Source organism: Ictalurus punctatus, chromosome 5 (genome assembly GCF_001660625.3).
Source record: "Ictalurus punctatus breed USDA103 chromosome 5, Coco_2.0, whole genome shotgun sequence".
NCBI lineage: Eukaryota > Metazoa > Chordata > Actinopteri > Siluriformes > Ictaluridae > Ictalurus > Ictalurus punctatus.
In genome coordinates, this window is record NC_030420.2 from 17,705,316 (window position 1) to 17,717,416 (window position 12,101).

Sequence of the window (12,101 nt, forward strand, 5' to 3'; positions counted from 1 at the left end):
ATGAGATATTCATAGTCTTCACAATTTTACATTGAGGAACATTATTCTGAAATTCTTCAACAAATTGTAGATGCAGTTTTTCGCAGATTGGTGAACCTCTGCTCATCTTTACTTCTGAAAGACTCTGCCTCCCTAAGATACTCTTTTTATACCCAATCATGTTATTGACTTCAATTAACCTCCAGCTGTTTCTTTTTAGTAACATTACTTTTCCAGCCTTTTTTTGCCCCATCCCAAATTTTTTGAGACATGTTGCGGCCATCAACTCAAAATTACCTCATTTTTTTCTTAAAATGGTACATTCCTCAGTTTAAACATTTGATATGTTTTCTATGTTCTATTGTGAATAACATGGGTTTATGAGATTTGCAAATCATCGCATTCTGTTCTTTTTTTTTTTTTTTTTTTTTTACATTTTACACAGCATCTCAACTTTTTTGGAATTGGGGTCATAAATACTATAATACATATTCAATATATTGGACTTTAACTGGTATGTTAAGGGATATTTGGAGTTATGGTGTTGGACACATTCAAATTTGTACAAGTTGTTTATATTATGGTGAGTGGTTATGTATTATTTTGTCATAATATTGTATAAGAGGAAATCATGATGGAGTGATTAATTAGTCTGTTTAGTTTTTCAGGAGAGGTGTTTTACAACATATAGATGCTCTGAGAATTGGCTATACCCTCTCACCAATCAAACAATACTCATTCCCCTGCATCATTTCATTTATTTTTCCTACAGAAATTTTAATATAGTTATACAGTTGTAAAAATGTTTCAAGCACAAAATTTCTGCTGATAATCGTACATAATGTAAGTATAAATTTTGGACAGAACCTTGAATAAAACATGTTTATACCTGCTACATTATTGGTCAAAAGGTTTGCACATGAATGCCTGAGGCTTTTTATGATGATATATAAGAACATACAAATGTAATACCTTAATATTTGTGTATATTTTGTGTATATATTGAGATTTCACAAAGGATTTACATCCTTGAAGTACTTAATGAAAATGATGGCTATTTGAGGACCACAGTATTTAGGGATAATCTTTAGTCTTCAGGAACAAAGCTTTACAATATTTTCTTGTGCAATATGAAAAATGTTGAACTTCCAGTTGTTGTTCTCACTGACCAGCACAGCAAGAATGCAATACACAATTGTAAAAACATTACACATGAAATGAGCTGGGAAGAAAAATGTGACAGTGTTGTTGCTGCATCTGCATCACTGTAAAATAAGCCCAAAAAGCAGACACTAAAACAGACAAATTCTAACAATTCAGAAAAGCTAATACATATACATACATGTTGCTGTTAAATCTGAATGCTTTGTGGAGCCAGTGCAGACCTCACAGAGAACATTCCCTCTCCATGTTAAGCATCTGAATGGTAGTTCCAAATAGCAATTTCTCCATTGTCACTGCATGTGGCCAGCAAACCTGCTTCCTTTGGATTCCAGGCCACACAGTTAACATCTTGGCTATGGGCTTTGGGCATATGAGCAGATATATAAAACACAGGCTGCTCAGGATCAGAGGCTGCTTCCTCCTTAAAAACACGAACTCCATCATCTCCACAAGCTGTAGCCAGTGCACCAGTCAGACGACACCTTAAAAAGGAAAAGAAAAAAAAAAGAAAGCAAAGTATTGTGTTAAATTTATTCAGTGGATAGACTTTTGTACAACATGTGAGGCAGAATACAATCTAAGCATACAAATAATATAGTTAAAAGGGGTGATTTGTGGGGGTCTGAAATTTTCAGCAGGGGTGGACAAATCAGCCTGGTGGAAACACAAACAGATTTCTTGTCGGGATATTCTTTTTTTTTTTTGGTAGGTGCCCAGTGAACAAGTGGGTCCGACTCCCAGAAAAAGAAAAAAGCAGTCCTTTTTGTATGTATGTTTAAACATAATGCACTTCACAGTATTGGGATGCACATTGATGCTGTAACTACAGCGCAATCTTTGCTCCGATTCCTGCTGCACTACAAACATCAGCTGAGGCATGATCTAGTTGATGGTAGAACATTTTTGTCTAGGTGGATTAATTAACACACACATGATAGGATCATCTTTTCATAATCAGGAACATTCATGTATGTGGAATCACTGACAAAAACAAGCAAAATAAAGCCCAGCTGAAATGTGTCATATAGAGTGCCCTCCACTAATATTGGCACCCTTGGTAAATAGGAGCAAAGAAGGCTGTGAAAAATTGTCTTTTTGTGACTTTTTTTGATCAAAAGGTTAAACAATAAATACTCTGCTCTCATGGATATCAAAGAATTGCAAACACAACACAGGTTTATAAAAAAAAAACCTTTATTAAATATGTGGAACAATTATTGGCACCCCTATGGACCTGGACATTTTGTTAGGCTACATGGCATCATGGACTATATCAAATATCAACAGATATTAAATGAAAACCTGACTGTCTCTGCCAGAAAGCTTAAAATGGGTCATGGACGGATCTCCAGCAGGACAATGATCCAAAACATACATCAAAATCAACACAAAAATGGTTTACTGACCACTAAATCAAGGTCCTGCCATGGCCACCCCAGTCCTATGACTTGAAACCCATAGAAACCCTGTGGAGTGAACTTAAGAGGAGAGTCCACCAGCAGGGACCTCGAAATTTTAAGGATCTGGAGAGATTCTGTATGGAGGAATGGTTGCAGATCCCTTGCTATGTATCAGGCATTATAGGAGAAGACTCAGAGCCGTTATCTTGGCAAAGGGAGGTAGCGCAAAGTATTGAATTAACAGGGTGCCAATAATTGTTGCACATCTATATTTAACAATTTTTTTTATATAAACCTGTGTTTTGTTTGCAACCATAAGAGCAGAGTATTTTTGTGAATTTCTTTAGCAAAAGATCAAAACGTTAAACAATAAAGACAAATTTTCACAGCCTTCTTTGCTCATATTTACCAAGGGTGCCAATATTAGTGGAGGGCACTGTAACTCTCCTGTAAGCACGTGGTCATCTCATGTTTAAACAAAAGAAAAAAAAAGACCTTAGTCAGACTCATAATATATTTGTTTGTTTGGAGGACAGAACATCAAATCTTACAGCCACCACTTTATTTTTGCTGAAAGTGCAGACATGATGTACTACATGATCATATCATATACTCCCTTGTTTCTCTTCATCTGTGTTATTGCACTTAACATGCTGAAAATACTTTCAAACATTACATTAACTACTACCCTTTTGTAGCCTAGTCAACAAGGTCTCCTCAACAAAACATAGGACTGGGAAGCACACTGGAGCTGCCACTTGCCTGCTGGACTAGCTAATACACCTCTGCTTAGTGTTAAAACTCAGAGCCCAGAAATTCTTTCCAAGTGCACACAGGCAGACGTGAGCTTGTCACCCGATTTAATTTGCACGGTCTTTGATTTATGAAATAAAGACACTTCAGAAATATTTGATCTACTCTTTGTCTTCATCTATATCATCATCTGATCCACTTGTATGACATTTACCTCTTAACTTTAAAATATGTGGGGTTTTTTTTTTGGTACAAATAATGTCATGACAACTCATGACACAAAGGACAGTGCAGTAATGTTTGGTGAAACTCCCTTGAATATGTTTACCATAATAACTGAATGTTTTCTTTATCACCCACTAGATATTTCAAATAAGAATACTGTGAAAATATTAAGCCAAGATGTAAAGACTTCTTGTAAGAATAAATTCTATGCATTCTGGTGTTTGTGGTGTTCTTAAAATGGCTGATGTTCCAATAAGAGACAAGACTTCTAATATTTATAACAACATTTGAACTAATTGCTTAAAACCAATTACAAGTTTGGAACAACAAAGAGTAACAGCTCTTGGGCAGTCACAATGGTTAAACCAAATTCTAGTAAATTCTTACCATGCGACATCATATACTGTGCGGCTGTGAAAGCCAGACAAGGTGCAAATACACTTCCATGAACCATCGACGGATTCATCACCTGTAGGGAGGTCACATGTACAAAAAAAAAGTACCTTTAAATCTAACTTAGAAAACACTTCAGAAGCTCTTGTACTTAATATATGCAATACATTTCCATGTCTTGAAGTTCTCTTTCACCTGTCCCACAATCCTTCCATATTTTTACAGTGCGGTCATCACTACAGGAAGCCAGTCGCTGTCCCTCAGGGTCAAAGGAAAGACTCCACACTGTTGATGTATGTCCCTCTAAGGTTGCCCGGCATTCCCAGTCATCATCCTCTTCTTTATAAATACACACTTTGTTGTCATAACTGGCTGAAGCGAGTAGCTGTAAAAATAAAATAAACAAATAAATAAATAAAAACTATTACATAGACATGCTCTAAAATAGAGCGTACACTGCAGATGATAGCAGAACTGCATTAGCAAACTTTTAAACAAGGAAAATCATACCTCTTGTGCGGGATGCCAAACTACATGTTTCACATCCTGTGTGTGAGAATTTACGACACTCACACACTCATACTCATCCTCCTCATCCACTGAAGAGAAAAAAAAGGCAGGTGACATGAAGCTACACGTTACCCTTGTGTCAGTATATGCACTGGTGAGATGGATGCAGCTGTTCCTGCTGCCCAAGAATTTGATGGAGCATGCAAACTAAGACTCTACGAAGTCTAACGCAAACTAAGAATAATATTATCCTGACTGCGCTGATGCCCTAAAATGAGAATGGAAAAAAATTCAAGGTGATTCTGTAACAAAAACCATGTTTTTTCCCCCCTCCATTTATTATTAGTACATTCATTCATTATTATTAATTTGCTATAAATTGTTATCATTGATTTTTTTTGTGGTTTTGAAATGGAAAAGTAATTAAATGGTAATTTAAAAAACACTCTAATATTGACAAGTTTGCCACTTCAGTAGGGTATTATTCCAAAAACCAAACGGACAATAAGTAAATCAATTAAAAAGTAAAACTACTGTGTATGTGATCTGCCTCATGATAGGGATGTCATGCTGTCAGGTGCTGTAGGGAAACTCTTGTATAAAAACCCTTGTGATAAACAGGTAGTCAAAATGTTTGGCGTTTTTACTCTTTTGACTGAAAACCAAAAGGGTCAGTTTTGGCTGCAGTTTGTTCGGAATTTTTTTTAAAATACATCTCAGATTCACAGTACGCACCTTCCCATATCCAAACGCTCTTATCTCTGCTGCAGGTGGCTAGTAAGTTACCAGATGGGGCCCACGCGACACACTTCACCTCATTTTCGTGTCCCTCTAACACCGTAAGGCACTGAAGAAAAACAATGAGTATGAAATCTGAGTGCCAAGCTGAAAAGTTTTATGTTAAATACGACATTTATACATTTATAGTAATTGAAGCTTAGAGATGGAGCAGCTGTAGTGTTGGTGCTGTATTGAAAAACAGTGTGCCAAACAAAATGATCCAGTTCATTCGTAAACTAAGCACTGATGAGGGGTAGCGTATTATTAGCACTCAGTGCATGGAAAATATGGGGCATCGGCTCACGTTTTAACCAGCAACAAAGGTGTTTTAATACAGTATCTCTGTGTTTATATATCACACCATACAAGTACATGCTGCGTACAGTACATATAGAAGCATATGCATTTTTTTCTTTTTTATATATTATTTTTTAACCTGAAATTCGTCATCCTTTTTTTTCCAGATACACGTGGTGGCATCAAAGCTGGCAGATGCAAGATAATTCCCACAGGGCGACCAGGAGACCTTCCTGACAGTTCTCTGGTGTCCATCTGATAACACACTCTTACACTGCCAAGTGTCTCCTGTGCGGGTACACAACATTCATTAAAGAACATTTGTTTTACACTTCAGACACGAGTGAGTATGAGCAAGAATGGGCAGTGTGAGTGTGTGAATCAGGTTTACCTTCTTTGCCCCATATCCGTATAGATCGGTCTCCTCCGCAGGAAGCCAGCAGTGCTCCTGTGGGGCTCCACGACACATACCAGCACCGTGAGTCCGGGTGAGCGCTCAGTCTGTGCACAAGCTGCAACATAGCCTTCATTTGATCACTGTGCTAACACGGGGGGGGGGAACCGCACACGATGTAGGAGACGATTTCAGTAACTTGTTAATGTTAACAATAATAATAATAATAACAACAATAATAAAACTTCACTGTTTGCCACTAATAACAGTTGTTTATCAGATACTTCCGGCTTCCTGCTCGTTGCTTCTTCGGTGCTTCCTGGGTCAATACTACTGTATAACCTACAGCGCCGCCTACACAGACTTCTCCAGTCCCGTGTGCTAGATAAAAACAAACATGTTAATTAATGTTTTATTTAAGATAAATAAAACTGCTCATTAGGGATAAATTTATCAATTCAATTGTAATATTTAGATCCTGAATTTATATACTAATGTAAAGCTGCTTTGTGTCCATGGTTAAACGCGCTATACAAATAAAATTTCATTGAATTCATGGCACCCATTTTCTCTATTCGATGTGAGAAACCTCTCTGATAGGTGCATCCGTCTACACTGAGATACACCAGAGGTGTCAAACAATCACCATATTAATACGGAAATTGTGAAATTGAATTGTGGTCCGGATTTGGATGGGAAGATTCAAACAAAAAGGCATAGTCTCTGTGTTATTCCACTAGGGGGCAAAATAGAGCAAATAAATAATAAATAATAATAATTTTAATGCTAATAAATAATTCGCAGACATTTTCAAACTTTTCTTACATGTATATCTCTTGAATATTTGAAAAGCTATATATATATATATATATATATATATATATATATATATATATATATATATATATATATATATATAAGCACGCACACACACATACACACACATTATCACATTATATATATGTGTGTGTGTGTGTGTGTGTGTGTGTGTGTGTGTGTGTGTGTGTATATATATATATATATATATATATATATATATATATATATATATATATGTAACTGGTTTTAGTCTGCGTTGTGCTTTATTTTATCCAAAGAAAAAGGGGGACGGCAACTGGGTCAACTGCTCATTTATCCTCTCCTCCCTCTCCCATTCAACTATAACACGAAAAGGGCATAATAGCCAAAACAGGAAATTACACAAATCAATGACATCACGACAATCAAAAAGAAAAATACTCAGACAAACAGACATCCACATCAGGTACACATCCTTTTTGTGTAATTCTACACATTAAATTTAAGGAGTGTTTTCCATACCCGTTACATATATATATATATAATACATCAATTTAATACATTTGAATCTAATGTTGTATACAGAATACATTGTTAGGCCTTTTTCTCATTTCAAAATTCTAAAATAAATAGCATCATTAAAACGAATAGCCTTACATTATGTCCTTCACATGAACTGAAAAATGCTGATTTTCTGTTTATTTGTTATTTGAGTTTAGCCCTCCTGCACTTGGAGGTATCCTGAATTTTTCGTGGAGTGCTTACGTTTTTCAAAGGAGCTTCCTCACTTTACTCCCTTCTTTTTGTGTTGGTCATTTTTTAAAACAAACAAACAAATAAATAAATACATTTCTCAAGTGTTTCGTTAACTTCTTCCTGTCTGTCTCCACTTTTATGTTTCTTTTCGAAGATACTTCCAGTAACTTTTCATTTAGTTATAGCTTAGCAGGCTGCAGGAGTAGTAGGCTATTTACTGTTGTTCATTTGGACATATTACGCCATTTAAATGGTAGTGACTCTGTTACTGAATTGCAACCTTGTTACCCTACGAAACATTACTGTTGTTATATCAATTAAACAAACTTCAGCTTTATGAAATGACGTTTAAGTGCGGTTTAATTAATAGGGGCGGTAACCTCGACCCCTTCAGAGGGAGTAGGGCATAGGCATGCTCAATTCATGACGGACTGCACCCTTTTGCTTTCCCTTAACGCTGTAAAAACAGGAACCGGAAATGTAAAGAAAAGGGAGAAAACGCGGAAGTGGATTGTGTGCTGTTTCATTTACAGCCTTTGTGAATTTTTTTTTGTTGTGATTAGGTGTGAAATGCGAAAATGACGCTGTCTTAGTTACAAATTCGGTAAGGTTTTGTATTTTGAAAGAGGACATTATAATTTTAGGAACCCGTCATGTGTTGGTTTATGTGATAGCTGTGTGGTTGTTTAGCTTTCGTGTTGAGCTAACCTGGGCCTGTGCGATTACTGGAAAACTTCATAATCTTCCGCTATGGCTGTCTCTGACTCTGAGTAAACACGATCTTTGATCCATACAGGTAAGTGCCTCTACCACCGAGAGACGGTACCGATTATAAACTGGTCTTTGTTGTTTTCACAATTAACGGATAACTACCATTTTACGATTATCTTTGTTCTCTAATACACATAATAAAACACATACGATTCATTGTTTACATCGAGGCTGGATAGTAAGATATGTATTCCCCAAAGTTTTGTATCTGACAAAAGAAAAAGTTAACGTTCTTAATGTTTAAATATACGTTGCTGTTTCTTTAGTAATTTTTTGAGTGACCTAGGCGATTTATTGAATTAGTGTCAGAATGATCAGAATTATAATACGCGGGTAAGACCAGCAGAAAAATGGTGGATCTGAAATTGGCTACTGTTTAAAAAAATAAATAAATAAAATAAATTTTAAAAAAGGCAAAAATTGGAAAGAAATTTATTTTGGGAACTGCAAATGTACCTTTTTTTTTTAAAGTTCTTTAGGATTAATTTTATTATATTGATGCTTTATTATATTTACCACATAAGTGATTTTTGTATGAAAGAGTTTAACTGTGATGCGCTTCAGTTAAAAACATTTTAAATCTTAGTAGTTCTAACAGGAAATAATAATAAGTGATTGGTCATTAGGATAAAGGTGCTTATTATTGACAGGGTACACATCTGCATGTTCCTCTTCTATTTAAGCATAACAGGGTGTCTGACTTGTAATTTTCATGTGTAAAATTTACACTGTTATAGTTTAGCAAAATGCAGGCATTAAAGTCACTGAGTGCTGCTGAAAAATGACTCCTATGCAAATGTCCATATTGGTCTGTTTTCAGTATTTTAGGACAGTCCTCTCCCAGTTAAGCCCTACCATATTGTGGTGTTCAGTTGTGAGATTCAGCTAGTGGATGATGTATGCCCCCGCGGGAAGCGCTCTTCCTGTAACCCGCAGGAGACGAGGCGGGCCTGCCGTTCCCAAGCAGCCTGAACGCAGTCTAGCGTCTGCGTTCCCTGGTGCGCTCTCCATCACAGCCTTGTGCACGGCCCTGGCTGAACCGGCGTGGCTGCGTGTGCATGGAGGAACCTGCCCCAGACAGGAGCTTGGGGTGGCCGACGTGCTGGGATACATAGACGAGAAACTCATTGAAGGCAATTATTCATAAGCCTATTGTTAATTCACTAAACACTCTAGTACTTATTAGTGAAGTCTATTGAGCTTGTGGTACAATTTTAAATACCTAATGAAGCCTTTCACGTGAATGGTGAAGTGTCTATAAGAATATGCCACAGGCACCTCAACTTGAATAGCCATCCAGCAGGTTTTTGCACATGGCAACATGATTATTGGTAGTTGAATTACATAAACAGTATTCTTAATGCACTGTCATAACCCTCCAGACATTTTTGCTCACTCTCATCTCAGTCTTAACCATGCTCTGTCTTAACATAGTAAATTCCTGGCTCTTTTGTGTTAAAAGCAAAAAATAAATAGATTTGGTCTCCAAGAAACATTCTTATAAATGGTTTTAAATGTATAAACAATCGATGCTTGTTCTGTTTTCCCAACAGACTACTGTATTAATTCCCAGACTATCCTACTGTTGCGAGTCATTGCAGCCTTCTGTTTCTTGGGCATCTTGTGTAGCCTGACAGCTTTTCTCCTGGATGTCTTTGGGCCTAAACACCCTGCTCTCAAAATTACACGCCGATATGCCTTCGCTCACATTTTTACAGGTATTCAGCATGTCAGGATGCTTTCTGCTCTTTTATTTTATAATGAAAAATGATCAGTAAAAAAACAGGGAATGTATTCAAATATAAAAGAAATCCTGAACTGAATACCTCTGCAATCTTCTCCACTGTCTAGTGCTCCAGTGTGCCACTGTGATTGGCTTCTGCTATTGGGCTTCAGAGCTCATCCTCACCCTGCAGCAGCAACACAAGAAGTATCACGGCTCTCTCATCTATGTCACATTTGCCATCAGCTTTTACTTAGTGGCTGGAGCTGGAGGAGCTTCCATTTTAGCCACGGCTGCTAACTTGCTCCGCCATTACCCCACTGAGGAAGAGGAGCAGGCCCTAGAACTACTCTCTGAGATGGAAGAGAGCAGTGAGACTTATCCAGTTGACTATGACATTGCCAATCAGTTCCAACCACCGCCTGCTTACACACCCTGATGAAAAAGCATTTGTTAAGTCTTTTGTGTTGTCCAGCCCTGCCACCCCCATGCTTAAGGTACCTTTTGCAGCCTCCCAAAAATTCATGGACCGAGCAACCTGCAAAGTCCATTTGCCTTGTAATAAATCATCTACATGTAGGCCTAATACTTTACAGTACCCTTTAGCCAATTTGCCCTTGTCTCAACTCCATCCACGTTTAAAACTGTCAGTTGTTGGATTTCAGTATGACACTGCTCCTGGAATGGCTGATAATCACTGAGAAATGTTCATCTTTCGTTACCATAGTTTGCATGTAGATGCCTGTAAAGTGTAAAGACCTGAGACCTAAACAAAACTTCTTCTTGGTTGGGTCAAAAGTGGCATTCTTTATTATGTACTAATGTGAATCTAAGTGTAGACTGAGATTAGGCATACAGTAATCCAGCTGCTTCTTGGGCTCATTGAGTAGGGTTTTTGAGAGAATTTTAGGTTTCTTCTACGTTTTTTTTTTTTTCTTTTTTCCTTTCCTTATTCTGTTAAATACAACATGCCAGTCTCTTGTCACATTCTACATGTAGAAATCCACATTGTAGTTCTTATATTTAGTGCTTTTCTTTCAGTTTGGATGTAACATTTTTCAGCTGGTCATGTGTGTACACGCATTTTGATCCTGAGTATATTTTCACTTTTCCATGCACCTACACTGATAACATTTTTTCACTGTTAACATATTTTTGGAGGGGGTGGTTGGTTTCTTTTTTCGAAACACTGAAACTTAAGTGAACTCTGCACTTCGATGATGCCCTGTGTTTTATATTTATGTACTTCATGTTTGATAATATTGTATAATAGTGATTTCTGCTGTTCAAAACAATTGACCTTAATGCCAGAGTTTGACTTTGTTTTAAATTCAACCTTTGAAAAACCGTGCGTGGCAGAAACGTCAACAATTTCTCCAAAGTCTTGTGGAATTTTTAAAAACTTAAATTATTTCCCCCTAGCTTGTTAGTTATTTGGTGATGTGTGGCTTTTAAGAAAATGCACATATTCCCCACAGAAAATAGACTATTTATTTTCTCTTTTATATTGTTCATTATTCATTACACATGGTGTACATCTAGTTAATTCTCTATGACATTGCTATATGTATCAGGCTCATTGGCTGTGATTTTGAAGTGTTCCATTTTGCCAACTTGCGTTAGTGTGTTGACCATTTGTTTATAGTTATAATCCCACATCTGTCTTTGTGTTTTTTTTGCAGTATGCTTTGCTAGTTTATATAATTGAGGACGTCACAGCTCACAGTGCTACTCCAAAATTCATCTAAGAAAATCACAAGTCTTGTGTGTTCATACGATTGCAGTTCACTCAAATTGTTTATAGTTCTGTAATTGTTTGATATTTCACAGCATGCCCTGACTATGTAATGTATGAGTGTTTTACTCAATGATCATTAGAGATCTGACCGTAAACATTGAATTTTACACACATTGTTTTTGTTTTTATATTGGGGTGGATTGTGACAGTTCTGCTATGTTTCTCCTTTATGTATTCATTTCTGTAGCTTTGTCATTGAAAATAAAGGTTCTCTGACAATTTGTTTTGTGGTATCGTGACTTTGTTCATAACTGCTGTGGAAGTCTGATGACTTGTGCTTTAAACTAATTAATGGTTCTCATAGTGGGGTCTTGGGATCCAGAGATTGGTGAAGCACAGCCAGGGGGTGTCAATTAAAAA

The 12,101-nt window shown here is 36.8% G+C and overlaps 2 protein-coding genes across 2 annotated transcripts; one reads left to right on the forward strand and one right to left on the reverse strand.

The window, feature by feature from the left end:
• Positions 1-717: 717 nt before the first annotated feature.
• Positions 718-6,225, reverse strand: ciao1 (cytosolic iron-sulfur assembly component 1). The gene is made up of 7 exons (XM_017468091.3): positions 5,893-6,225; positions 5,641-5,789; positions 5,160-5,271; positions 4,425-4,513; positions 4,110-4,299; positions 3,909-3,990; positions 718-1,625 (listed from the first exon to the last, which is right to left on the reverse strand). The coding sequence occupies exons 1-7, from the start codon at positions 6,029-6,031 to the stop codon at positions 1,391-1,393; spliced, it is 996 nt and encodes a 331-aa protein (XP_017323580.1). The 5' UTR covers positions 6,032-6,225; the 3' UTR covers positions 718-1,390.
• Positions 6,226-7,916: 1,691 nt separating this feature from the next.
• Positions 7,917-11,964, forward strand: tmem127 (transmembrane protein 127). Its single transcript, XM_017468094.2, has 4 exons — positions 7,917-8,245; positions 9,041-9,353; positions 9,774-9,938; positions 10,072-11,964. Exons 2-4 carry the CDS (start codon positions 9,113-9,115, stop codon positions 10,380-10,382), a joined length of 717 nt encoding a protein of 238 aa, XP_017323583.1. The 5' UTR covers positions 7,917-8,245; positions 9,041-9,112; the 3' UTR covers positions 10,383-11,964.
• Positions 11,965-12,101: the final 137 nt, after the last annotated feature.

What these genes read in the sequence shown, in the direction of transcription:
- ciao1 (XM_017468091.3), bottom strand. Translation starts at nt 6,031, where the DNA reads ATGAAGGCTATGTTGCAGCTTGTGCACAGACTGAGCGCTCACCCGGAC. An exon ending in ACGGATATGGGGCAAAGAAG is followed by an intron (nt 5,790 to 5,892) that starts GTAAACCTGATT and finishes GTACCCGCACAG; the next exon opens with GAGACACTTGGCAGTGTAAG. An exon ending in ATGGAAGGATTGTGGGACAG is followed by an intron (nt 3,991 to 4,109) that starts GTGAAAGAGAAC and finishes ACCTCCCTACAG; the next exon opens with GTGATGAATCCGTCGATGGT.
- tmem127 (XM_017468094.2), top strand. Translation starts at nt 9,113, where the DNA reads ATGATGTATGCCCCCGCGGGAAGCGCTCTTCCTGTAACCCGCAGGAGA. An exon ending in AGACGAGAAACTCATTGAAG is followed by an intron (nt 9,354 to 9,773) that starts GCAATTATTCAT and finishes TTTTCCCAACAG; the next exon opens with ACTACTGTATTAATTCCCAG. An exon ending in CTTCGCTCACATTTTTACAG is followed by an intron (nt 9,939 to 10,071) that starts GTATTCAGCATG and finishes TCCACTGTCTAG; the next exon opens with TGCTCCAGTGTGCCACTGTG.